This window comes from Salmo trutta, chromosome 2 (genome assembly GCF_901001165.1).
Source record: "Salmo trutta chromosome 2, fSalTru1.1, whole genome shotgun sequence".
In the NCBI taxonomy this organism is placed as follows: Eukaryota; Metazoa; Chordata; class Actinopteri; order Salmoniformes; family Salmonidae; genus Salmo; species Salmo trutta.
Genome location: NC_042958.1, coordinates 49833663 through 49861619, shown reverse-complemented (window position 1 = coordinate 49861619; position 27957 = coordinate 49833663). Strand labels below are relative to the sequence as shown.

General features: G+C 45.5%; 2 protein-coding genes and 1 non-coding gene across 4 annotated transcripts; 2 read left to right on the top strand and 1 right to left on the bottom strand.

Annotated features, from left to right (window-relative positions):
- Positions 1–716: 716 nt before the first annotated feature.
- On the bottom strand, positions 717–12209 carry galk1 (galactokinase 1). Of its 2 annotated transcripts, none has more exons than XM_029703946.1 (8): positions 11807–12208; positions 8120–8309; positions 7514–7633; positions 7296–7431; positions 6981–7162; positions 6749–6899; positions 6461–6623; positions 717–1149 (listed from the first exon to the last, which is right to left on the bottom strand). In XM_029703946.1, exons 1-8 carry the CDS (start codon positions 11969–11971, stop codon positions 1078–1080), a joined length of 1179 nt encoding a protein of 392 aa, XP_029559806.1. In that variant the 5' UTR covers positions 11972–12208; the 3' UTR covers positions 717–1077. The 2 variants fall into 2 exon arrangements, with proteins under 2 accessions (XP_029559806.1, XP_029559800.1); XM_029703940.1 differs by lacking the exon at positions 717–1149 and adding an exon at positions 3949–5001 and having other exon boundaries at positions 11807–12209.
- A 472-nt stretch (positions 12210–12681) lies between these two features.
- trnaa-agc (transfer RNA alanine (anticodon AGC)) lies at positions 12682–12754 on the top strand. The gene has a single exon. It is a non-coding gene; the product is annotated as a tRNA-Ala (tRNA).
- An 11520-nt stretch (positions 12755–24274) lies between these two features.
- On the top strand, positions 24275–27957 carry LOC115156499 (pepsin A). The gene is made up of 10 exons (XM_029703929.1): positions 24275–24348; positions 24458–24560; positions 25319–25469; positions 25724–25841; positions 25939–26057; positions 26201–26397; positions 26785–26901; positions 27069–27210; positions 27428–27526; positions 27638–27957. Exons 2-10 carry the CDS (start codon positions 24505–24507, stop codon positions 27773–27775), a joined length of 1137 nt encoding a protein of 378 aa, XP_029559789.1. The 5' UTR covers positions 24275–24348; positions 24458–24504; the 3' UTR covers positions 27776–27957.

Here is a 27957-nt window from a genome sequence, read left to right as displayed (position 1 = left end):
GACGTTGGGCCCTCATACCACCCTCATGGAGTCTGTTTCTGACCGTTTGAGCAGACACATGCACATTTGTGGCCTGCTGGAGGTCATTTTGCAGGGCTCTGGCAGTGCTTCTCCTGCTCCTCCTTGCACAAAGGCGGAGGTAGCGGTCCTGCTGCTGGGTTGTTGCCCTCCTACGGCCTCCTCCACGTCTCCTGATGTACTGGCCTGTCTCCTGGTAGCGCCTTCATGCTCTGGACACTACGCTGACAGACACAGCAAACCTTCTTGCCACAGCTCGCATTGATGTGCCATCCTGGATGAGCTGCACTACCTGAGCCACTTGTGTGGGTTGTAGACTCCGTCTCATGCTACCACTAGAGTGAAAGCACCGCCAGCATTAAAAAATGACCAAAACATCAGCCAGGAAGCATAGGAACTGAGAAGTGGTCTGTGGTCCCCACCTGCAGAACCACTCCTTTATTGGGGCTGTCTTGCTAATTGCCTATAATTTCCACCTGTTGTCTATTCCATTTGCACAACAGCATGTGAAATTTATTGTCAATCAGTGTTGCTTCCTAAGTGGACAGTTTGATTTCACAGAAGTGTGATTGACTTGGAGTTACATTGTGTTGTTTAAGTGTTCCCTTTATTTTTTTGAGCAGTGTATATTAAAAAAAAGGAATTTCCCCAACTACATTTTCAGATGTTGCATTAAGTATAAGGTCTCAAACTCATTCTGAAGTTTAGAAGATTGTTTATTTTTGTAGAATTGCCTTATTTATAGTGGAACAATCATCCCATATTTATGGCACTTTTCTAATTGTACAAAACAACATTATTAGTCTTTCAGATGCAACCACAAGAGATTATACTTTACTTGATTTAGTGCTTGGCAATTACTAACTGTATTAATATCATGATAGTTTAAGACACTCTGAAGTAGTCTTACAATAGATTGCTTTACCTGCTCATTTCGCCCCCACAGGATTGATTAAACATTGCTACATAAGCGAACAAAAGATCCTTGAAAAATCAGTAGGAATGTGTTTTTTTTTTTCAATGAAGTTGTACATAATGGAAAAATGTAGTGCTTGCTCTTCATAGACTCATGACCCGAGCTCCTTGTGAGGGAGTTGTGATGTAGAAAGTTGGGGATCCACTGTATCGGTCCTGTAGAGAGAAATCCAAAGCTAATAAGTTAATTTATTTACTTTTGAGTTCATTCAAAATATTGAAAACAGTAATGTAAGGATAAAAGTGAAGCCATCATCAGCATATTGCTTGCACATACATGTTTCCTTCAGGATCTGCAAACAAAGCTGCATTGGGGACTGAGTAGATGGATAAGAGGAAGAGACTGGCTGTTTTCCAACCAGGCATCTTTCCTCTTCCATACTAATATTTTCCTCTCACATACTTCCTCCTTCCTCCATTCTAAAATTACACATCACATCCCCCTTCCTCCTACAGTACAGAAGCCCTATCCCATCTGGACAAGAGGAATACCTAGTTGAGAATTCTGTTAATTGACTACAGCTCAGCATTCAACACGATAGTACCCTCCAAGCTCATCATTAAGCTCGACGCCCTAGGTCTGAACCCCGCCCTGTGTAACTGGGTCCTGACGGGCCGCCCCCAGGTGGTGAAGGTAGGAAACAACATCTCCACTTCGCTGATCCTCAACACTGGGGCCCCACAAGAGTGCGTGCTCAGCATGCACGCCTCCAACTCAATCATCAAGTTTGCAGATGACACAACAGTAGTAGGCCTGATTACCAACAATGACGAGACAGCCTACAGGGAGGAGGTGAGGGCCCTGGGTGTGTGGTGCCAGGAAAATAACCTTTCACTCAACGTCAACAAAACAAAGGAGCTGATCGTGGACTTCAGGAAACAGCAGAGGGAGCACCCCCCTATCCACATCGACGGGACAGCAGTGGAGAAGTTGGAAAGCTTGAAGTTCCTCGGCGTACACATCACGGGCAAACTGAAATCGTCCACCCACACAGCCAGTGCGGTGAAGAAGGGTCAAAAGCGCCTCTTCAACCTCAGGAGGCTGAAGAAATGTGACTTGGCACCTAAAATCCTAATAGTTTTACAGATGATAGCAATTGATAGCACCTGTCGGGCTCTCCAGAGGGAGGTGCGGTCTGCCCAACGCATCACTAGGGGCAAACTACCTGCCCTCCAGGATCTTTTTGGCCTTCCAGTGACATCGGGCGCTTTTGACCCTTCTTCACCGCACTGGCTGTGTGGGTGGACGATTTCAGTTTGCCCGTGATGTGTACGCCGAGGAACTTCAAGCTTTCCAACTTCTCCACTGCTGTCCCGTCGATGTGGATAGGGGGGTGCTCCCTCTGCGTTGGGCAGACCGCACCTCCCTCTGGAGAGCCCGACCACCACCTCCCTCTGGAGAGCCCAACCACCCGAGCCACTGCCTGTTCACACCACTATCATCCAGAAGGCGAGGTCAGTACAGGTGCATCATAGCTGGCACCAACAGACTGAAAAACAGCTTCAATCTCAAGGCCATCAGACTGTTAAATAGCCATCACTAGCACATTAGAGGCTGCTGCCCTTTATACAGTTGAAGTCGGAGGTTTACATACACCTTAGCCAAATACCTTTATATGCACTTTTTCACAATTCCTGACATTTAATCCATGTAAAAAAAAAAAGTTTTAGGTCAGTTAGGATCACCACTTTTATTTTAAGAATGCAAAATGTCAGAATAATAGTATAGAGAATGATTTATTTCAGCTTTTATATCTTTCATCACATCACTGACCCAGTGGGTCAGAAGTTTACAAACACTCAATTGGTATTTGGTAGCATTGCCTTTAAATTGTTTAACTTGGGTCAAATGTTTTGGGTAGCCTTCCACAAGCTTCCCACAATAAGTTGGGTGAATTTTGGCCCATTCCTCCTGACAGAGCTGGTGTAACTGAGTCAGGTTTGTAGGCCTCCTTGCTTGCACACGCTTTTTCAGTTCTGCCCACAAATTTTCTATGGGATTGAGGTCAGGGCTTTGTGATGGCCACTCTAATACCTTGACTTTGTTGTCCTTAAGCCATTTTGCCACAACTTCGGAAGTATGCTTTGGCTCATTGTCCATTTGGAAAACCCATTTGCGACCAAGCTTTAACTTTCTGACTGATGTCTTGAGATGTTGCTTCAATATATCCATATAATTTTTCTTCCTCATGATGCCATCTATTTTGTGAAGTGCACCTGTCCCTCCTGCAGCAAAGCACCCTCACAACATGATGCTGCCACCCCCGTGCTTCCCGGTTGGGATGGTGTTCTTCGGCTTGCAAGCCTCCCCCTTATTCCTCCAAACATAACGATGGTCAAACAGTTATATTTTTGTTTCATCAAACCAGAGGACATTTCTCCAAAAGTACAATCTTTGTCCCTATTTGCAGTTGCAAACCGTAGTCTGGCATTTTAATGGCAGGTTTGGAAAAATGACTTGTATCATGCACAAAGTAGATGTCCTAACCGACTTGCCAAAACTATAGTTTGTTAACAAGAAATTTGTGGAGTGGTTGAAAACGAGTTTTAATGACTCCAACCCAAGTGTATGTAAACTTCCGACTTCAACTGTACATAGACTTGAAATCACTCGCCACTTTAATAATGGAACACTAATCACTTTAATAATATTTAGCATTACTCATCTCATATGTATATACTGTATTCTATTCTACTGTATCTGTCTGTCGCTCCGACATTGCTCATCCAAATATTGATATATTCTTTATTCCTTTACTTTAGATTTGTGTGTATTGTTGTGAATTTCTTAGATATTACTTGTTAGATCTTACTGAACTGTTGGAGCTAGAAACACAAGTATTTCGCTACACCCGCAATAACATCTGCTAAACATGTGTATGTGACCAATAACATTTTATTTGAGGAAAGTAATTCCAATCAGTCTGACTGATAGGGGGTTCAGTGAGAAATACCTTTCATTTAGTAGTGTTTATTAAATTGATGAGCTGAAAACATATCTACAGACTGGTCAGTTTATTACACATTACACTGTAACACTGTTTTACAAAACAGTACCAACAAATGTACTCATACCCGCTCTGTGGAATGGTCGGATCACCCCTCCTACCAACGCAGCACTCTCTCACAGACAATCCACAAACTAACACACCCTGTCTGCGTCTCTCTCTTTAAGAAATGCACTGATCATCAACAGGATGAGCTGACAACCATTCCTTATTGTTGGGGACAGGGTCTATTCTGTAAATCCAGATGAAGACCTACCCTACAGTTTAGAACAGACTCCACAGCAGGGCTACTGAGGTCAGAGTTCGTTAGAGGGTTCAGATTGCAGGATCAGTCTCAGCTTCACATCAAAGAGAGGATTGTAAACATTATAGATCGACCTCTCCAATGTTAGTAAAGTCTGTTAGTTATAGACCATTCATAAGCAGTAATTTTCAGTAGGTTGGAAACAATATAGGGTGACCTTTGTTATTTTACTAAGTCTATGACTGGTGGTTCAGTGGTGAGCTGGAATGAGCTATATCACTACCGTACAAGCTGCAGAGTACGGCAGTTCAAAATGTCCATGGGGTCAGGGGTCACTGAGTCGACCCTAAAACCCTCCGCCAGAGACACCGTCAGCAGCTCCTCCACAAACCCGCGCGTGTCTTTGACCTCACAGGGGCTGCAGCGCGGGATGATGACATCACAGAGGTCCCCAGAGTGGATCTCTGTGGCCCAAGAGTCCGAGACGACGAGTCCTCGGTACTGCTGTTTCTCATACTGGTCCTGGGGAAGTTCGTCTGGCCGGGGAACCCACTCCAGTTTGAGCCGGTTGTGGCGCTGGTCACTGGGGAGGGGGGAGGTAGGACCCTGGGTGGTACGGTAGGAGAAACGCTCACAGAGGAGAACCAGAAAGGCACGCCAGGTACAGAAGATTTCGGCGGTGAGGATGCGCACTGAGCATGTGCGGAGTTCATAGTTCTCGGGAGCACGGCGTAGGTTGAAGTGTAGCACACGCACCTGGAATGAGAACGACAGGTTGATGCTAAAGTGCTAATGTGGAATGTGGAGGCACACCCACGTTCCACATTAACCAACCCATATGCACACACGCATGCTTAGACTACAACGCTAGCAAACACGCAAAAAAATACACACACACACACACACACACACACACCTGGCAGTCCACATCCACCAGCAGCATGGCTCCTCTGGGTGCGTCTCTCAGGCTGAGCGGTCCGGCCTCGACGCGCCGCCGTATCTCATCCAGTAGGGGGCGTATCTGGAAAAAATCTGCCTCCCTCCTCAGCAGCCTCATCTCAGAGAACCCCTCCGGCAGGTCCAGGGAGCTGGAACGCAGGAAGTTCAGGATATAGCGGAAAACTTTCCCATCGCGGTCGATGAACACGTTTCCACGTTTGTCCCGGAGCGTGGAGATCTGTCCGGTGAACATAGCCCCCAGCATGGAGTCTTGGTAGCGTGTCAGTGTGTCCAGAGTCGTGGTGTAGATCTCACCTCCAACGTTGAGAGACACGGGATCCGACAGGGAGTTACTGTTGCTGTTAGTGTTGCTGTCCGGGGAGTTTAGGTTTAGCATCCTCAGGCACTGAGACGATCTCTGCTCAGGTTAGAACACTAGATTAGAACACTCTGGATTGGAAGTGGTGGAACTCTTGTGGAACACTCCTGTTTTTGTCTCTTTCTATGGAATGCAGTGCTGTTCAAACAAAGTTAGAAGTTTCAAGTGTCTTTTGTATCCTGAAGACACTTTCGTTTCAGAGGTGGAAGGGCGAATCTGTATCCGGGATATGAGCGAGTCACAAAAAGACCCAAGAATGATGAGAAGACAAAAAGATCAGAAAAGATAGTCTCAGTGTGTCTGGAAGCTGGATCTGTAAAAAGCCGGTGTTCTGCGCAGGTCGATTTATCTATCAGTAGTTTTGTTTCTTCATCGTCTTGTGCTGTTTAGGATTCCTGTCAGTGAGCTGAGGCCTGGCTAGTTGCATAAGGCTGTTTGTTTCAGAGCTGCTGGCAGTGGGAGACGGGAGAGAAGGACAGCGAGGCGACCGGACTCGAATGCTAATAAAGGGACGCTGCTAGTTTTTATTCTCCTGCCTTAACCCATGCTCAGTGCTCTCACACACACGCTCATCTCTCTCTCTCTCTCTCTCTCTCTCTCTCTCTCTCTCTCTCTCTCAGGGCTGTCCGGGCAAGACACAGCCCCGGGACCGAGCAGTTTGTCTTAAAGTGACAGAAGAGATTCTAAAAGCGCTTTTATCCACAGTGATTAGTTTACACAAGCTTGTCACCAAGTCCCCTTCACACAGTGTGTGTGTGTCTCAAATCAAATTTTATTGGTCACATACTCATATTTAGCAGATGTTATTGCGGGTGTAGCGAAATGCTTGTGTTCCTAGCTCCAACAGTGCAGTAGTATCTAACAATTCACCTGCTGTGTGTGTGTGTTCTTCCTCACCTGTATGTTCTGCATGGTCCTGTCTATGGCTTCAGCCTGCAGTAGTGTGACGGTACATCCTCCAAACCCTCCCCCTGTCATCCTGCTGCCAAACACACCATCCACCTCCACGGCTGCAGACACCAGCTCATCCAGCTCCTTGCAGCTCACTTCATACAAGTCCCTGACAGTAGGGAACACATTACCGAGGGATGCATTTCTATCATGGTTTTCATGCATAAAAAAAGTATTCGGGACATTAATACATTGACTGCGTTGAGGATTTCTTTGAGGGTGTTCTCTATTCACCTGAGTGAGTTGTGGCTTTCCACCATGAGTTTGCCAAACTCTTTGTAGGCCCCTTTCTTCAGGGCCTCTGCTGCCTGGGCCGTCCGCTCTATCTCCTCAATTACATGACGAGCCCTTCGATAGGTCTCATCGTCCAATCGGCTCTTAGCATCTGGAACAATGGGGGAAATCACAAGAAATGTCAGAACACAATGATTGACTGTATTAGACTAGAACATCCTCTCGTTCTTACCCTCCAGGTCCTTCAGTGTGGCATCTCTCAGGCTGGCCTTTTCCAAGATGGCAGCTGCCTCCTCACACTGTCGTCGCCTGCTAGGGTACTCACTGCCCGTCAGAGAATGTTTCACATTCGAGTTACTGATGAGGATGACAAGGCCTGGGTCTGACAGAGGGACAGGAGTGGCCTCCAGAGACCTGAGCGGACAACAGCAGCGTATTACACAGTAAAAAGACAGTAACAACCCTTTTAAGTACAGCGTTGCTTTACCATGAGCCTATAGCCTTTAGCATTAGCCATAACACTTGAGCCTATAACCAGGCCTGTTACCTGCAGTCTATGAGTAGAGCATGAGCCTCCCTGCCCAGCACAGAGACAAACTGGTCCATGATGCCGCAGGGCACACCTGCATGGGTGTGTTCTGCCTTCTGGCACGCCACCGCCTTCGCCACCTTGTCCCCGTCATCTGAGGAGGGTAGTGGGATGGCATTATGACATGTAGCTTCACTCACAGACTATTGGATGTCACCCAAATATAGTCCACTCACCTGGCTTGAGCTGCTGTAGGAATGTGTACATGGCTACCTCTAGAGAGGCTGAGCTGGACAGACCTCCTCCTAGAGGGACACTACTGGCTATCACTGCCCTGAACCCTGGGACTGGAGGAGCTGAAGGGAGGGATGGGGAGAGAGAGCAGACAGAGAGACAGAGAGATAGAGAGGGGGAAACATAGAGAGAGGGGGGGAGACAGAGTGAGAGAGAGAGCAAGAGAAAGAGGGGGGAGACAGAGAGAGATACAGAGAGAGGGAGAGACAGTGAGAGATATATACGAGGGGGAGACAAAGAGGAGGGAGAGACAGTGAGAGATATATACGAGGGGGAGACAAAGAGAAGGAGGAGACAGAGTGAGAGATATAGAGAGGGGGAGACAGCGAGATTTTATATATATATATATATATATATATATATAGCGAGATTATATATATATATATATATATATATATATATATATATATATATATAGAGAGAGAGAGAGCGAGGGGGAGACAGAGAGTGAGAGAAAGGGGGTGAGAGAAAGAGACAGAGAGTGACACATCACATCACATTTCAACAGGACTCATGATGTGATACATGAGGTATTGTTTTCCATTCACCTCTGTAGTGCTGCACCACTCCTTTGACATAATTGGCCCAGCTGGGTTTCCCAGGAGACAGAGGAGCTTTGTCATTGGGCAAGTCAAAGTCCACTCTCCTGGGCTCCTCCACATCTTTAGCAGCAGTAATGATGGAGGCACTCTGGCCAGAGGTCCTACTGCCAACCACCACCGTCACCATGGGCAGAGCCTGGCACAAGGATGAAAGAGATACCATTGGAGATATGTGACTAACTGATGAGTGCTTCTGGGCTGGGGATCTGTAAAACCATGTTCATTAAATAGTACCCGCAAAACACCCGTCTCAACGTCAACAGTGAAGAGGCGACTGAGATGCTGGCCTTCTAGGCAGAGTTGCAAAGAAAAAGTCATATCTCAGACTGGCCAATAAAAATAAAAGATTAAGATGGGCGAAAGAACACAGACACTGGACAGAGGAACTCTGCCTAGAAGGCCAGCATTCCGGAGTTGCCTCTTCTCTGTTGACGTTGAGACTGGTGTTTTGCAGGTACTATTTAAAGAAGCTGCCAGTTGAGGACTTGTGAGGCATCTGTTTCTCAAACTAGACACTCTAATGTACAGTGGGGAGAACAAGTATTTGACACTCTGCCGATTTTGCAGGTTTTCCTACTTACAAACAATGTAGAGGTCTGTAATTTTTTATCATAGGTACACTTCAACTGTGAGAGACGGAATCTAAAACAAAAATCTAGAAAATCACATTGTATGATTTTTAAGTAATTCATTTGCATTTTATTGCATGACATAAGTATTTGATCACCTACCAACCAGTAAGAATTCCGGCTCTCACAGACCTGTTAGTTTATCTTTAAGAAGCCCTCCTGTTCTCCACTCATTACCTGTATTAACTGCACCTGTTTGAACTCATTACCTGTATAAAAGACACCTGTCCACACACTCAATCAAACAGACTCCAACCTCTCCACAATGGCCAAGACCAGAGAGCTGTGTAAGGACATCAGGGATAAAATTGTAGACCTGCACAAGGCTGGGATGGGCTACAGGACAATAGGCAAGCAGCTTGGTGAGAAGGCAACAACTGTTGGCGCAATTCTTACAAAATGGAAGAAGTTAAAGATGACGGTCAATCACCCTCAGTCTGGGGCTCCATGCAAGATCTCACCTCGTGGGGCATCAATGATCATGAGGAAGGTGAGGGATCAGCCCAGAACTACACGGCAGGACCTGGTCAATGACCTGAAGAGAGCTGGGACCACAGTCTCAAAGAAAACCATTAATAACACACTACGCCGTCATGGATTAAAATCCTGCAGCGCACGCAAGGTCCCCCTGCTCAAGCCAGTGCATGTTCAGGCCCGTCTGAAGTTTGCCAATGACCATCTGGATGATCCAGAGGAGGAATGGGAGAAGGTCATGTGGTCTGATGAGACAAAAATAAGCTTTTTGGTCTAAACTCCACTCGCTGTGTTTGGAGGAAGTAGAAGGATGAGTACAACCCCAAGAACACCATCCCAACTGTGAAGCATGGAGGTGGAAACATCATTCTTTGGGGATGCTTTTCTGCAAAGGGGACAGGACGACTGCACCGTATTGAGGGGAGGATGGATGGGGCCATGTATCGCGAGATCTTGGCCAACAACCTCCTTCCCTCAATAAGAGCATTGAAGATGGGTCATGGCTGGGTCTTCCAGCATGACAACGACCCGAAACACACAGCCAGGGCAACTAAGGAGTGGCTCCGTAAGAAGCCGTTTCCAGCTACAATAGTCATTTACAACATTAACAATGTCTACACTGTATTTCTGATCAATTTGATGTTATTTTAATGGATAAATGTGCATTACTTTCAAAAACAAGGACATTTCTTAGTGACCCCAAACCTCAATGGTAGTGTACATCTCCAATGTCTCCTTTGCTTCTGGGCTGGGGATCTGTACAGCCATGTAATGTACATCTTCAATGTCTCCTCACCTACATACAATTACCCTGTACTAATCAAATAATAACCACATACACTACCAGTCAAAGGTTTGGACACACCACCTCATTTAAGGGTTTTTCTTTATTTTTACAATTTTCTACATTGTAGAATAATAGTGAAGACATCAAAACTATGAAATAACACATATTATGGAATCATGTAGTAACCAAAAAAGTGATAAACTAATGAAAATATATTTTATATTTGAGATTCTTCAAAGTAGCCACCCTTTGCCTTGATGACCGCTTTGCAAACTCTTGGCATTCTCTCAACCACCTTCATGAGGTAGTCACCTGGAATGAATTTCAATTAACACGTGTGCCTTGTTAAATGTTAATTTGTGAAATGTCTTTCCTTCTTAATGCATTTGAGCCAATCAGTTGTATTGTGACAAGGTAGGGGTGGTATACAGAAGATAGCCCTTTGGTAAAAAACCAAGTCCATATTATGGCAAGAACAGCTCAAATAAGCAAAGAGAAACGACAGTCCATCATTACTGAAAGACATGAAGATCAGTCAATCCGGAACATTTCAAGATCTTTTAAAGTTTCTTCAAGTGCAGTCGCAAAAACCATCAAGTGCTATGATGAAACTGGTTCTCATGAGGACCACCACAGGAAAGAAAGACCTAGAGTTACCTCTGCTGCAGAGGATAAGTTCATTAGAGTTAACTGCACCTCAGATTGCAACCTAAATAAATGCTTCACAGAGTTCAAGTAACATCTCAAAACTGTTTAGAGGAGACTGCATGAATCAGGCCTTCATGGTCGAATTGATGCAAAGAAACCACTACTATAGGACACCAAAGAAGAGACTTGATTGGGCCAAGAAACACGAGCAATGGACATTAAATCGGTTGAAATCTGTCCTTGGGTTTGATGAGTCCAAATTTGAGATGGTTGGTTCCAACCACAGTGTCTTTGTGAGACGCAGAGTAGGTAGACGGATGATCTCATGTGTTGTTACCACCGTGATGCATGGAGGAGGAGGTGGTGTGATGATTTGGGGGTGCTTTGCTGGTGACACTGTCTGTGATTTATTTAGAATTCAAGGCACACTTAACCAGCATGGCTACCACAGCATTCTGCAGCGATATGCCATCCCATCTGGTTTGCGCTTGAGCCTGCCCAGCACAAACTGTCATTTGTTTTTCAACAGGACAATGACACAAAACACACCTCCAGGCTGTGTAAGAGCTATTTGACCAAGGAGAGTGATGGAGTGCTGCATCAGATGACCTGAACTCCACAATCACCTGACCTCAACCCATTTGAGATGGTTTGGGACGATGCATCCAAAAAGTGCTCAGCATATGTGGGAACTCCTTCAAGACTGTTTGGAAAAGCATTCCTCATGAAGCTGGTTGAGAGACTGCCAAGAGTGTCATCAAGACAAAGGGAGGCTACTTTGAAGAATCTCAAATATAAAATACACTTTTTTGGTTACTACATGATTCCCTATGTGTTATTTCATTGTTTTGACGTGTTCACTAATAGTCTACAATGTAGAATAATAAAATAAAAAATGAAGAAAATAAAGAAAAACCCATGAATGATTAGGTGTATCCAAACTTTTGACTGGTACTGTACTTCAGCTGTCAATGCAAACGGCAGGGATTTCATGAATCTGTGCACCCAGTGTGGACTGGACTATATAAGTGACACTTTTCAGTCCTAAATAAACAACCATTGATTTCATAAACACAACTTTCATGACATTATTACCATAGGGAGGACGAATCCTTGGTTGTAGTCGATGTGCTCCCCTATCAGGTTGACCCTTCCTGGGGCACACACTGCCACCTGTGGACCATCTCCCCCGAAGCTCTGCTCGTACACACGTCGAGCCTCGGCAACCAACTCGGACACACTCGGGACTGGACTGGCCATGAATGGAGCAGACGAGTAGAGGAGACAAATCACGAAAGAGTCCAAAATCCAGCCGCAGCACTTTGTACACTTCAACCATTAAAATCTTACGTGAGGTTCTAAGTTTGAGATACCGTTTGAATCACGATAAATAATAGTGTATTACAAGTTAAAAAAACGAATAAATCTTTCTTCGAGTTGGATTAACGTTACAATATGATTGTGATAATATGACATGTGTCAGCTGACTCACTTCCTGAATTGGGCTGGTTTGTTTTTTCCCTACGATTGGCTTAGAAAGGTCACATGACACTGTCAGCTGCGCCCCTTCCCTAAAACTAATGTACAAGGAAATAGACAACGTTTCATTGAAGTGACTAGTAAAAGTCTACAATACAAAATACATTGGACAAGGGTGGATTTTTTGTCGGTGAAATAGATTACGTGACAAATAGCGCATGGAAAAGCTTTTTTTGTGTGCTAATATTGTAATGAATAATCATCATGTCGAAGTCATTGGTCTCACGTAATGCTACTTTATGTTGTTCTCTCTACAACCATCCCTTTTTAGGTAGAATGCTTATATCTTTTTGTGCTAATGTTATACTTTTCGCTTAAAAATCTTTCAACTAGTGGATGAAATCTAGCCATTGATAACTAACTAGTACAGTACTGTAAACGTTTGCAATGGTGTGGGTCTAGTACCCAAAACTTCCTTTGTGATATCAGCTGGGGGATTAGCTCAAATGGTAGAGCGCTCGCTTAGCATGCGAGAGGTAGCGGGATCGATGCCCGCATCCTCCAATATTTTTCGCAGCAACTCCCGAGATATTAAAGGCAACGATATCTAGTATTTGTGAAGTGAATATTTATTATCCAATACAATGCATGTTCAACACGTTTCCATGCCTTCCCTCGATCTCTTTCAGTAGAGGGCTGTATGTTCTCATCCAACTAGAGATAACTGTCAAAATAAAGGAAACACTTGAGTAAATGAGGGATACAAAGTATATTGTCACTGCACTCTATACTCCCCTGTAAGTTGGTCATCTCTGTATACCCCTCACAAGACCCACTGGTTGATGCTTATTTATAAAACCCTTAGGCCTCACTCCCCCCTATATGAGATATCTACTGCAGCCCTCATCCTCCACACACAACACCCGTTCTGCCAGTCACATTCTGTTAAAGGTCCCCAAAGTACACACATCCCTGGTCCTCCTCTTTTCAGTTCGCTGCAGCTAGCGACTGGAACGAGCTGCAATAAACACTCAAACTGGACAGTTTTTAAAATCTCAATCTCTTCATTCAAATACTCAATCATGGACACTTACTGACAGTTGTGGCTGCTTTGTGTGATGTATTGTTGTCTCTACCTTCTTGACCTTTGTGCTGTTGTCTGTGCCCAATAATGTTTGTACCATGTTTTGTGCTGCTACCATGTTGTGTTGCTACCATGTTGTTGTTATGTTGTGTTGCTACCATGCTGTGTTGCCATGTGTTGCTGCCTTGCTATGTTGTCTTAGGTCTCTCTTGTCTTAGGTCTCTCTTTATGTAGTGTTGTGTTGTCTCTCTTGTTTTGATGTGTGTTTTGTCCTATATTTATATTGTATTTATTATATATTTTTTAAACCCAGGCCGGCCCCGCAGGAGGCCTTTTGCCTTTTGGTAAGCCGTCATTGTAAATAAGAATTTGTTAGCTGACTTGCCTAGTTAAATAAAGGTTAAATAAATAAATAAAATAAATATTGAAAGCAGGTGCTTCCACATAGGTGTGGTTCCTTAATTAAGTAATTAAAACATAACAACACCATGCATAAAACTGCCCAGTTGCCCATTATTTTGGCTACAATGGCTAGAAGAAGCGATCTCAGTGACTTTGAAAGAGAGGTCTCAAAGGAGCACAGGGGGTTTAAAGGGTGTGTGTGTGTGTGTGCTTGTATCTCAGTCACCAGATCTCAACCCAATTGAACACTTATGGGAGATTCTGTAGTGGTGCCTGAGACACAACCGTCAACATATAACACCAAATGATGGAATTTAATGTGATATAATGGTGTCGCATCCCTCAAATAGAGGTCAAGCAGTGGTGTAAAGTACTACTTAAGTTGTTTTTGGGGGTATCTGTACTTTACAATTTATATTTTTACTTCACTACAATTTTTACTTCACTACATTCCTAAAGACACTTTTGTACTTTTTACTTCATACATTTTCCCTGACACTCAAAAGTTACGTGATGAATGGCTACAATGACAGGAAAACAGTCCAATTCACACTCGTATCAAGAGAACATCCCTGGTCATCCCTATTGCCTCTGATCTGGCGGACTCACTAAACACACATGCTTTGTTTGTCTGTATTGGAGTGTGCCCCTGGTTTTCCGTGAATAAAAAAACAAGAAAATGGTGCCAACTGTAGAGCCTGTGCAATTTCAACCAGTGTTGATCATTCAGGCCAATATCAAGTGTATTTTATTTTTTTTAACAATTGGTTCATGACCAACCCTTCAAAGATGTATGATTTAAAGTCGGAAGAAGAGTTATTGCACTAAATAAATAAAATAATATATATTCAAGGAAATGGAGCAAAGGAGAGGGAAGGGTGGAGAAGTGCTGAAATTAGGTCCCGTTGCTATGGAGATGTCTCTCACCATTGCTATGAGGTCTAGAATGCTAAAGACACACACACACACACACACACACACACACACACACACACACACACACACACACACACACACACACACACACACACACACACACACACACACACACACACACACACACACACACACACTTTACAGCCCTGAGTGGGAGTGAAGGGGAGCAGAAGCGAGAGCAGTCTGTACGGGGTGACTAAAAACAGCTTGCGCCACCCGCAGAGGGAAGGTGAGGGAACGTTCCAACACTGTGGTCTGGACCTGTTTCGCCTGGAGACCGACAACACAGGTAAATACTGTAGTCTCGCATTGCCAGACTTCATAGTCTCATATTCACTTGCCTACTGGAACACAAGGAAAGCAGAAGATTGAGGCTTTAGGTAGTACTATTTCAAATAGGTAACAATAATAATATTTGTGTGTGTGTGTCCTGGGTCGTAGTACGTGCAGCATGCGGTGGTGTAGGACCCTCAGTCAGACCTCCTGTTCTACCTGCCTCACCCTCTTCACCCCAACCCCCCCTTCCCACAACTCCCTCCCGTCCTCCGCTGCACGTGTGGGTCCATCTCAATCCCTGTCTGACCTGCCTCCAGACCACAGCTACAGCCACAGTCACTACCTGCAAGCCAATGTCCTAACCCTGTCTGGTCTGTGTGTGAAAACACCTAAAACAGCTCTGTTGTCTCTCATGGTGTTTCAGAGGAGGACCTGCTGAGGCCTCAACATCAGACACACAGAAGTGTCCAACAGTCCCTCAACATCAGACAGTGGCTGCTACTCCCAGGGAACACTTCTCTATCCCACACGTAAGACCTGCCTGACCAGTACACTCCAGACCTAAGTTCTAGACATACAGTATCTGGCCCTGACTATATGCTCCCAACATATTTCCTGCAATGATCATATGCTGTACTGTTTATATTTCTGGTTATATTCTTGACATTTATCATCTAACCCCTCTCTCCTGCCCTCCCTCCATCAATCAATCCCTCCCTCCCTCACATTTGCAGCTCCTACTCCGAGTCTGCCTTTCTCCAGCCTCACCCACACCCACCCAGAGACACCCACCTCTCCGAGGCAACAAAACCCACCCACAGGAGCTCTGGCCTGGGCGTGGGCACCAGGCCTTCCAGGTGTCCTGGAGCCAGCCAGTTTCCTAGACATCGAGGCAGACACTCAGGGAGCTTTCCCTCGGCTGATACAGCTCAGAGGCCCCCCTAGGCTTCTAGTGGAGGTGGAAGAGATCAACATGAAGGCCCTGGAGCGAGGTGCAGGGCAAACCTGGATTTCAGAGGGCCCTGAGACAGACAGAGATTGAGAGAGAGAGAGAGAGAGAGAGAAATGGAGAGAGAGAGACTGACATAAAAGTGCCTACTACTATGGGTATATAGTGTATGAACCTTTAAGGTTCCACTAAGCTATGAAGTGTGTACTATACTTCAAGATACACGTTTTCCCACTGTTGTTTACCTATTTATTAGCGCTTCTGCGTTTGAAATTCAACTTATGTATGATGGAATTTTTTACTTATTTACTAGTTCTTCTGTGTTAGAAATGGACACACCTACTCAATCAAGGCTTTTTCTTTATTTTTACTATTTTCTACAGAAAAATAGTGAAGACATCAAAACATGAAATTACACATATGGAATCATGTAGTAACCAAAAAAGTGTTCAACAAATAGTAGCCACCCTTAGCCTTGATGACAGCTTTGCACCCTCTTGGCATTCTCGCAACCAGCTTCACCTGGAATGCTTTTCCAAAAGTCTTGAAGGAGTTCCCACATATGCTGAGCACTTGTTGGCTGCTTGTCCTTCACTCTGCGGTTGAACTCATCCCAAACCATCTCATTTGGGTTGAGGTCGGGTGATTGTGGGGGCTATGTCATCTGATGCAGCACTCCATCACTTCTTCTTGGTCAAATAGCCCTTACACAGCCTAGAGGTGTGTTGGATCATTGATCTGTTGAAAAACAAATGATAGTCCCACTAAGTGCAGATGATAGTCCCACACCAGATGGGATGGCGTATCGCTGGAGAAGGCTGTGGTAGCCATGCTGGTTAAGTGTGCCTTGAATTCTAAATAAATCACTGACAGTGTTATCAGCAAAGCACCCACACACCATCACACCTCCTTCTCAATGCTTCACGGTGGGAACCACACACGCCGAGATCATCCGTTCACCTACTCTGTGTCTCACAAAGACACGGCGGTTGGAACCAAAAATCTCAAATTTGGACTAATCAGATCAACGGACAGATTTCCTAATGTCCATTGCTCGTGTTTCTTGACCCAAGCAAGCCTCTTTTTGTTATTAGTGTCCTTTAGTAGTGGTTTCTTTGCAGCAATTCGACCATGAAGGCCTGATTCATGCAGTCTCCTCTGAACAGTTGATGTTGAGAAGTGTCTGTGAACACTTTGAAGCATTTATTTGGGCTGCAACCTGAGGTGCAGTTAACTCTAATGAACTTATCCTCTGCAGCAGAGGTAACTCTGGGTCTTCCTTTCCTGTGGCGGTCCTTATGAGAGCCAGTTTCATCATAGCGCTTGATAGTTTTGCGATTGCACTTGAAGAAACTTTAAAAGTTTTTGACATTTTCCATATTGACTGACCTTCATGTCTTTCAGTAATGATGGACTGTTGTTTCTTTTTGCTTATTTGAGCTGTTCTTGCCATAATATGGACTTGGTTTTTTACCAAAGGGCTATCTTCTGTATACCACCCCTACCTTGTCACAATACAACTAATTGGCTCAAACGCATTAAGAAGGAAAGAAATTCCACAAATTAACTTTTAACAAGGCACACTTGTTAATTGAAATGCATTCCAGGTGACCACCTCATGAAGCTGGTTGAGAGAATGCCAAGAGTTTGCAAAGCTGTCATCAAAACATATTTTGATTTGTTTTCATTCCCTAATCACACTGAATGTATTTAGTCCTCTGTTTCCCTCCATGTCTTTGTGTGAAATTGTTTTGATGTTATGTGTGTATTGTTACGCGCCAGACTTTTGTTTATTGTTCCATGTTTTGGACACGTTGTTATGTACTTCTGTGCTTTCGTTTGGACTGGAATTAGAAGTGCGCCTGTTAACTACACTCTGCTCTCCTGCACCTGACTTCGCCTCCATTACACACCCGTAACAAACACTTATGACAATTATAACTGTAACGGTCATCGTAATGGATGGACCAAGGCGCAGCAGGTTGAGTGCTCATATTTAACTTTTAATGTGAACACTTAATAAACAAAACAAGAAACCGATAAACGGACGACAAACAGTCTTGCTGTCACGTCCTGACCAGTAATAGGGGTTATTTGTTATTGTAGTTTGGTCAGGACGTGGCAGGGGGTGTTTGTTTTATGTGGTTCGGGCTATGTATTTAGGTAGAGGGGTGTTTGGTTTATGTGGTCCGGGGTTTGTTAGTCTGTTCTATGTTAGTGTATTTCTATGTTCTGTCTAGTCTATTGTAGTTCTATGTTTAGTTAATTGGGGTTGGACTTTCAATTGGAGGCAGTTGGTTATCGTTGCCTCTGATTGAAGGTCTTATAATTAGGAGTTTGTTTGTCATGGGATTTTGTGAGAGATTGTGCTTGTTTAGCTGTGTGCCTGACAAGACTGTCAAGTTCATTTGTGTTTTGTATACGTTTATTGTGTTTTCCTTCTTCACCAAATAAAAAGAAGATGAGTATATATTTTCCCACTGCGTCTTGGTCTCTACCCTACGACACCCGTGACAGAATCTCCCACCAACCACGGACCAAGCAGCGGAGGAGGGAGCAGCAACAGATGGACTACAAGGAGTACTGGAGTTGGGAGGACATCTTGGAGGGGAAAGGATCCTACACATGGGTGGAGATCCAAGCTGGAATGGATCACCTGCCATGGAAACAGGTGGAGACAGCGAGGGAGGAACGTCGTAAATGGAGCGAAGAGAAGAGGAACAGTTATATAGGTACACGGTTGGCAATTAAACCTGAGAGGCAGCCCCAGAATTTTTTTTTGGGGGGGGCACACGGTGTTATTGGCTAGGTCAGGTAGACTGGAGCCAAACCACCGTGCTTATTGTGGGGAAAAGCGGATCAGAGGAGCACCGTACTATGCGGAAGTGCGCACGATCTCGCCTATGCGCACACACAGTCCGGTGAAAATGATTCCAGCCCCTCGCAAGTGCCATGCTCGAGTGAGCACTCAGGCCGTAGGGGTTGTATGTTCCAGACCTCCAGTAATGCTTCACGGCCCAGTGTATCCTGTTCCCACTCCTCGTACTAGCCCTGTAGTGCGTGTCCCTAGTCTGATACCTCCAGTACCAGCCCCACGCACTAAGCTTCCAGTGCGTCAGCCCAGTCCAGCTCGCCCTATTCCTGCTCCTCGCACTAGCCTTGGGGTGCGTGTCCCTAATCTGATACCTCCAGTACCAGCCCCACGCACTAGGCTTCCAGTGTGTCAGCCCAGTCCAGTGCGTCCTGTTCCCGCTCCTCGCACTAGCCTTGGGGTGCGTGTCTCTAGGCTGGCGTCTCCTAAGCCAGAACCATGCACTAGGCTTCCAGTGCGTCAGCCCAGTCCAGTACGTCCTGTTCCCGCTCCTCGCACTAGCCTTGGGGTGCGTGTCCCTAGTCTGATACCTCCAGTACCAGCCCCACGCACTAGGCTTCCAGTGCATCAGCCCAGTCCAGTATGTCCTGTTCCTGCTCCCCGCACTAGCCCTGAGGTGCGTGTGCCCAGTCTGGTACCTCCACTACCAGCCCCACGCATCTGGCTTCCAGTGCGTCAGCCCAGTCCCGAGCTTCCGGCGACAGTGCCTCGTCCAGAGTGTCCGGCAACAGTGCCTCGTCCAGAGTGTCCGGCAACAGTGCCTCGTCCAGAGTGTCCGGCAACAGTGCCTCGTCCAGAGTGTCCGGCAACAGTGCCTCGTCCAGAGTGTCCGGCAACAGTGCCTCGTCCAGAGTGTCCGGCAACAGTGCCTCGTCCAGAACTTCCGGTAACAGTGCCTCGTCCAGAACTTCCGGCAACAGTGCCTCGTCCAGAACTTCCGGCAACAGTGCCTCGTCCAGAACTTCCGGCAACAGTGCCTCGTCCAGAACTTCCGGCAACAGTGCCTCGTCCAGAACTTCCGGCAACAGTGCCTCGTCCAGAGTGTCCGGCAACAGTGCCTCGTCCAGAGTGTCCGGAACCAATAGAGACGGCCCACTGTCCGGAACCGAGTGAGACGGCCCACTGTCCGGAACCGAGTGAGACGGCCCACTGTCCGGAACCGAGTGAGACGGCCCACTGTCCGGAACCGAGTGAGACGGCCCACTGTCCGGAACCGAGTGAGACGGCCCACTGTCCGGAACCGAGTGAGACGGCTCACTGTCCGGAACCGAGTGAGTCTGCCTACAGTCCGAAGCCGAGTGAGTCTGCCTACAGTCCGGAGCCGAGTGAGTCTGCCTACAGTCCGGAGCCGAGTGAGTCTGCCTACAGTCCGGAGCCGAGTGAGTCTGCCTACAGTCCGGAGCCGAGTGAGTCTGCCTACAGTCCGGAGCCGAGTGAGTCTGCCTACAGTCCGGAGCCGAGTGAGTCTGCCTACAGTCCGGAGCCGAGTGAGTCTGCCTACAGTCCGGAGCCGAGTGAGTCTGCCTACAGTCCGGAGCCGAGTGAGTCTGCCTACAGTCCGGAGCCGAGTGAGTCTGCCTACAGTCCGGAGCCGAGTGAGTCTGCCTACAGTCCGGTGCCGAGTGAGTCTGCCTACAGTCCGGAGCCGAGTGAGTCTGCCTACAGTCCGGAACCGAGTGAGTCTGCCTACAGTCCGGAACCGAGTGAGTCTGCCTACAGTCCGGAACCGAGTGAGTCTGCCTACAGTCCGGAACCGAGTGAGTCTGCCTACAGTCCGGAACCGAGTGAGTCTGCCTACAGTCCGGAACCGAGTGAGTCTGCCTACAGTCCGGAACCGAGTGAGTCTGCCTACAGTCCGGAACCGAGTGAGTCTGCCTACAGTCCGGAACCGAGAGAGTCGGCCTACAGTCCAGAGCTCCTAGAGCACAGTCCAGGGTCCTCAGTGACTGGCCTCTGGCAAAGGTATGCAGTGAGAGTGGTTTGGTCAGGTAGGGGATTAAGGCCTGAGCCTAAGCCACCGACACTGTAGGAGGTTTGGGGAGGGGGGGTATTAGCACAGGAGCCGTCGGTGACGGCAGCCACCCTCCCTTCCCTCCCATATAGTTTTGGGATTTTTGTTTTGGGGGTTATTTTTGGTTATTTGTGTGAGGTGCATCCAGGGTCATTTGTTATTGTAGTTTGGTCAGGACGTGGCAGAGGGTGTTTGTTTTATGTGGTTCGGGCTATGAATTTAGGTAGAGGGGTGTTCTGTTTATGTGGTCCGGGGTTTGTTAGTCTGTTCTATGTTAGTGTATTTCTATGTTCTGTCCAGTCTATTGTAGTTCTATGTTTAGTTAATTGGAGTTGGACCTTCAATTGGAGGCAATTGGTTATCGTTGCCTCTGATTGAAGGTCCTATAATTAGGAGTTTGTTTGTCATGGGATTTTGTGGGAGATTGTGCTTGTTTAGCTGTGTGCCTGACAAGACTGTCCAGTTCATTTGTGTTTTGTATACATTTATTGTGTTTTCCTTCTTCACCAAATAAAAAGAAGAGTATATATTTTCCCGCTGCGTCTTGGTCTTTACCCTATGACACCCATGACACTTGTAGGCAACACACAGCTATGCAAAGAACAACCTCCCACAAATCTGATGACAAACACATTCCTATTTATAGGACCTTTAATCAGAGGCAACGATAGACAGCTGCCTCCAATTGAAGGCCCCAACCCCAATTACCTAAACATAGAAATAGAAATGACTAGACAGAACATAGATATACACTAACAGAACAATGACAAACCCCGGAATACATAAACCAAACACCCCTCTACATACACACACACGCCGAACCATATAAAACAAATACCCCCTGCCACGTCCTGACCAAGCTATAATAACAAATAACCCCTTTACTGGTCAGGACGTGACAATAACAAACTATACTTATGTCGAATAGGATATCTACTTTGTGCATGACACAAGTAATTTTTCCAACAATTGTTTACAGACTGATTATTTCACTTATAATTCACCCACTGGAATCACAATTCCAGTGGGTCAGAAGTTTACATGTACCAAGTTGACTGTGCCTTTAAACAGCTTGGAAAATTCCATAAAAGGATGTCATGGCTTTAGAAGCTTCTGATAGGCTAATTGACATAATTTGAGTCAATTGGAGGTGTACCTGTGGATGCATCTCAAGGCCTACCTTCAAACTCAGTGTCTCTTTGCTTGACATCATGGTAAAATCAAAAGAAATCAGCCAAGACCTCAGATTTTTTTTTTTAGACCTCCACAAGTCTGGTTCATCCTTGGGAGCAATTTACAAATGCCTTAAGGTACCATGTTCATCTGTACAAACAATAGTATGCAAGTATCAACACCATAGTACCACACAGCCATCATACCGCTCAGAAAGGAGACACGTTTTGTCTCCTAGAGATGAAAGTACTTTGGTGCAAAAAGTGCAAATCAATCCCAGAACAACAGCAAAGGACCTTGTGAAGATGCTGGAGGAAACAGGTACAAAAGTATCTATATCCACAGTAAAACGAGTCCTATATCTGTCACAATTGTCGTTAGGAGTGGACCAAAACGCAGCGGGAAAATGTATACTCATCTTACTTTTTATTTGAAGAAGGAAAAACAAAAAAAACACGTATACAAAACAAACGACTCCAAACAGTCCCGTCAGGTGCAACAAACACTAAACCAGGAAATAACTACCCACAAACCCCCATAGAACAAACAACCCTATAAATAGGACCTTCAATCAGAGGCAACGAGAAGCAGCTGAATCCAATTGAAGGTCAACCCAATAAACACCACATAGAAATAGACCAACTAGAAAAAACATAGAAATACACTAACATAGAACATAATCCAACCAACACCGAAACACCCTAAACAAACACCCCCTGCCACGCCCTGACCAAACTACAATAACAAACAGCCCCTTTACTGGTCAGGACGTGACAATATCGATATAACCTGAAAGGCCGCTCAACAAGGAAGAAGCCACATCTCCAAAACTGCCATAAAAAAGCCAGACTATGGTTTGCAACTGCACATGGGGACAAATATCGTACTTTTTGGAGAAATGTAGTCTGGTCTAATGAAACAAAAATAGAACTGTTTGGCCATAATGACTATCGTTATGTTTGGAGGAAAAAGGGGGAGGCTAGCAAGCCGAAAAACACCATCCCAACCGTGAAGCACGGGGGTGGCAGCATCATGTTGTGGGGGTGCTATGCTGCAGGAGGGACAGGTGCACTTCAAAAAATAGATGGCATCATGGGGCAGAAAAATTATGTGGATATTTTGAAGCAACATCTCAAGACGTCAGTCAGGAAGTTGATGCTTGGTCGCAAATGGGTCTTCCAAATGGACAATGACCCCAAGCATACTTCCAAAGTTGTGGCAAAATACTTTCAAAGTTGTGGAAATAAGGACAACAAAGTCAAGGTATTGGAGTGGCCTTCACAAAGCCCTGACTTCAATCCTATCATATGTGGGCAGAACTGAAAAAGCTTGTTCGAGCAAGGATAACTACAAACCTGACTCAGTTACACCAGCTCTGTCAGGAGGAATGGGCCAAAATTCACCCAACTTATTGTGAGAAGCATGTGGAAGGCTACTCGAAACGTTTGCTTCAAAATACTAACTGAGTGTATGTAAACTTCTGACCCACATTTGAATGTGATAAAATAAATAAAAAATGAAATAAATAATTCTCTCAACTATTATTCTGACATTTCACATTCTTAAAATAAAGTGGTAATCCTAACTGACCTAAAACAGGGAATTTTTACTAGGATTAAATTACATTTACTAGGATTAAATTGTGAAAAACTGAGTTTAAATGTATTTGGCTACGGTGTATGTAAACTTCTGACTTCAACTGTACATATTCGGGGGGGCTGGGGTTGTTTACCTTTTTCTTCTTGTGTATCTGTTGTATAAAACAATATTTAAATAGAGGATAATTTTTTTAATCTCAAAGGACCATGGCATATATATTTTTCTTGCTGATCAATGAAGACATACGGCCACTTGGCCCAGAAGTAACGTTGTGTTTTGTGTTGAATGTCCTTTATATTTGCTATTTGAAACATATAGTGACGTTTATCTTTAAATAATCACCAAGATAATTGTTAACATTGTGAATGTTCTCATAAATGTGCCATGTTAGTTAATGAAATAATCCCTGGCTGATAGGCATCGTATTCTAACAGAGATACAGTAATCTTAATAAGGCTGCCTAATCCAAAAGTAAACCGTGTGAGGGAAAGGTGTGCTGATAGGAGGGTATTTGCAAGTGGGGACCTTTACTTTATATCACTGAGTAAACACAAGTCATTTCATCTCCTAGAGAGAAGTCTGGCAGGTTATCCATTATATGATTAGAACTGGCACTTTTCAACAGTATACACACATTACTGTAATGTAGCCATTGGAACCAACATACTGTGGACTACCGAGGTAATCGTTAGATTGACATTGTCTTGAGGTCGTCCATTATTTCACCAGTACTTATCATGGTAGGTGGAAATGCTCTTATCGTAGCGATAAAGGAATGCAGAGGTAGAACTGTGGACCGTCTATATATAAGGCAACACACACACGTCTCAGATCACTCATCCACAGGCATCTACAGGTGAGTCTGGTTCCTTTCAAGGTCTCTACTTTGCTTGGTTTGCGCTGAGCAAAAGAACTGCGATACATTGCGTTTGATGGGTTGATTGACGAATTGCTTCTTTGCCCAGGTGAACGAGTTCTACAGGGGACAGCTGAGCAGACCAGACATCGCATCATGAAGTGGGCTATCGTTCTGTGTGCCATGGTGGCACTCTCTGAATGCATCATCCAGTACGTTAATCCTACTATTCTCCTGCTATACTCCTGCGATACTCCAACTATTCTCCTGCTATTCTCCTGCTATACTCTTTCAATACTCCCACTATTCTCCTGCTATTCTCCTACTATTCTCCTGATATACTCCTGCGATACTCCTACTATACTCCTGCTATACTCCTGCTATACTTCTACTATTCTCCTGCTATTCCCCTGCTATACCCCTGCTATACTCCTACTATACTCCTGCTATTCTCCTGCTATATTCCTGCTATACTCCAGCTATACTCCTGCTGTATTCCTACTATTCTCCTGCTATACTCCTGCTATACTCCTGCTATACCCCAGCTCTACCCCTGCTATAGTCCTGCTATACCTCTGCTATACTCCTGCTATTCTCCTGCTATACTCCTACTATTCTCCTGATATTCTCCTGCTATACTCCTGCTATACCCGAGCTACACCCCTGCTATACTCCTGCTATACTCCTGCTATTCTCTTGCTATACCCCTGCTATACCCCTGCTATACCCTTTCTATACTCCTGCTATACTCGTGCTATACTACTATATTTACATTACACAACAGATCAGAAGGCAGTGAAAGGAATAATACCCCAAAATAAGTGTATGATTTGAATAGTCACACACAGTTGTTTAGCCTATGCTGCCATAAAGTTTATTGCAATGGTTTGACCAGAAGGTCTTGGACCTTTGACCAGAAACTTGCTGGAACTGAGCTGCTTGCCTAACCAGACTTTGTCCTCCTCCACAGGGTGCCGCTGATCAAGGGGAAGAGTGCAAGGGAGAGCCTGGAGGAGCAGGGTCTGTGGGATGAGTACAGAGGGAAGTTCCCTTTCAACCCCACCAGGTTTGACGACCAGAGCCTCTCTGTCTCCAGCGAGCAGATGACCAACGACGCTGATGTAAGCATGAGAATGGATAGCACTTAACACTTTCCACTATGTAAGGCAGCAGAGAAGGCAGAAACACGTCTTTTGGCATCTTCTTCCTAAATTTATTATTGATCCAACAGGAGAACTTTAGTTTGAAATCAACAATTCGATTACTGATGACCTATAGGTATTCTGGTGTAATTCAGCTAATTCTTATAATATCATAGGGTAGGGGGAGGTATTTATTAATACAAATAATTATTTCATTATTTGATCTTCTCTAGTTGGCTTACTTTGGAGTGATCTCCATTGGAACTCCACCTCAGTCCTTCACTGTCATCTTTGACACTGGCTCATCCAACCTGTGGATTCCCTCCATCTACTGCAGCAGCGCAGCTTGTGGTTTGTAACGCACACACGCACAAACACACACAGACACGCACAAACACACACACACACACAAACACTCCCAGACTAATCGTGTCTTCCCTCTTTCCAGCCAACCACAACAAGTTCAACCCCGGTTTGTCCTCTACCTTCAAGAATGCTGGAAAGAGCCTGTCCATCCAATACGGCACTGGCAGTATGACTGGCTTCGAGGGCTTCGACACCGTTGTGGTAAGGAACAGAATTCAACACAACAACATGAGGACTGGAATCATTGTGTAGATTTCAGTACTATCTCAAATATTCTCTTCTTCTTCCTTCTTCCTCTCCCCTCTTCTTCTCCTCCTCTTCCTCCTCTTCCTGGTCCTCTGTAGGTGGGTGGGATCCCTGTGAAGAACCAGATCTTTGGGCTGAGTCAATCAGAGGCTCCCTTCATGGCTCATATGAAGGCTGATGGTATCCTGGGTCTGGCTTACCCCCGCCTGGCAGCCTCTCAGGCCACACCAGTCTTTGACAACATGATGACCCAGCATCTCGTCAACCAGGACATGTTCTCTGTCTACCTGACTCGGTGAGTGGTCAGAGTGGAGGTCAACCAGGGCTGTGTCCGAAATGGAACCCTAATCCTTATGTAGTGCACTACTTTTGACCAGAGCCACATGGCTCCCAAATACCATCATGACTTGGCAGACATGGAACTATGAACTGATGCAACCTCTCTCTCTCTCTCTCTCTCTCTCTCTCTCTCTCTCTCTCCCTCTCGCTCTCTCTCTCCCCTCTCTCTCTCTCTCGCTCTCTCTCTCGCTCTCTCTCTCTCTCTCTCTCTCGCTCTCTCCTCTCTCTCTCTCTCTTCCCCCCACCTCTCTCTCTCCCCCCTCTCTCTCTCCCCCCTCTCTCTCTCCCCCTCACACTCCCCCACTCTCTCCCCCTCTCTCTCTCTGTTGTCGTCCATCTTCAGTAACTCTGCGGCAGGTAGCATGGTGACCTTCGGAGGCGTTGACCCCAACCACTACTACGGCCAGATCGCATGGATCCCCCTGTCCTCTCAGATGTACTGGCAGATCACCGTCGACAGGTACTGTTGCAGTTACAGAACGTTTTATAGGGTTATAAATGCAGAATTAATTAATTAATTAATTAATGGGTTATATAATCCTATGAAACTGGTAGATGAAGTGGTTAAGAACAGTTCTCAAGCAGCCATCTCCTCCTGATCTGTGTATATCTGTGTGTCCATTGCAGTGTGACTGTGAACGGCCAGATTGTGGCCTGTAACGGCGGCTGCCAGGCTATCGTGGACACCGGCACCTCTAATATTGTGGGACCTCAGGCCGACATCTCCAGCATGGCCAGTGCTGTGGGAGCCTACTCCGCCAACGGAGACGTAAGTCATATAATATTGTTTTGGTGATGTGTCACGAAGAACCAGGCATAATGTTGTGTAAATGATTTGTTCCCATCACCACTACTGACATAACTCAACAAGATCCAGAAAAGAACTCACACAGTCTACCTCACAAAGCAAACGCTGTTCAATTCATCATCTCTCTCTCCTCTCATACCTCCCTCTCCTCCCTCTATTTGTCTCTCTCTCTTTTCAGAATGTGGTGAACTGTAACAGCATCAACAACATGCCAGCGATGGTCTTCCACATCCACGGACAGGCCTTCACTCTCCCAGCCTCCACCTACGTCCGCCAGGTGTGTGTGCGTGTGTGTGTGTGTGTCTGTGGTGTGTGTAGATCTTAGGTAGCCATGAAGTGACCGTAACATTGTTTTGACTAGTTCTCTCTCTCTCTGCCACCCGTACAGTCCACCTACTATGGCTGCCGCACCGGTCTCCAGTCTAGTAACTCTGACCTGTGGATTCTGGGTGACATCTTCATCCGACAGTACTATTCCATCTTCAGCAGAGCCCAGAACATGGTGGGTCTGGCCCTGGCTAGATAATCAAACACAGATCAACAATGGATCCTGTAACGCCATATGAACAACAAAATGAGCGTATCTCTCCAGTGCAATCGTATATATTCTAAAGCTAATTTGAGTAGTTTGTGATAGGAAGTGATACTGCTCTATGTCTATAATTGTTATTAGTTCATCCAAAATAATAAAACGGAGTCTTAGCATGA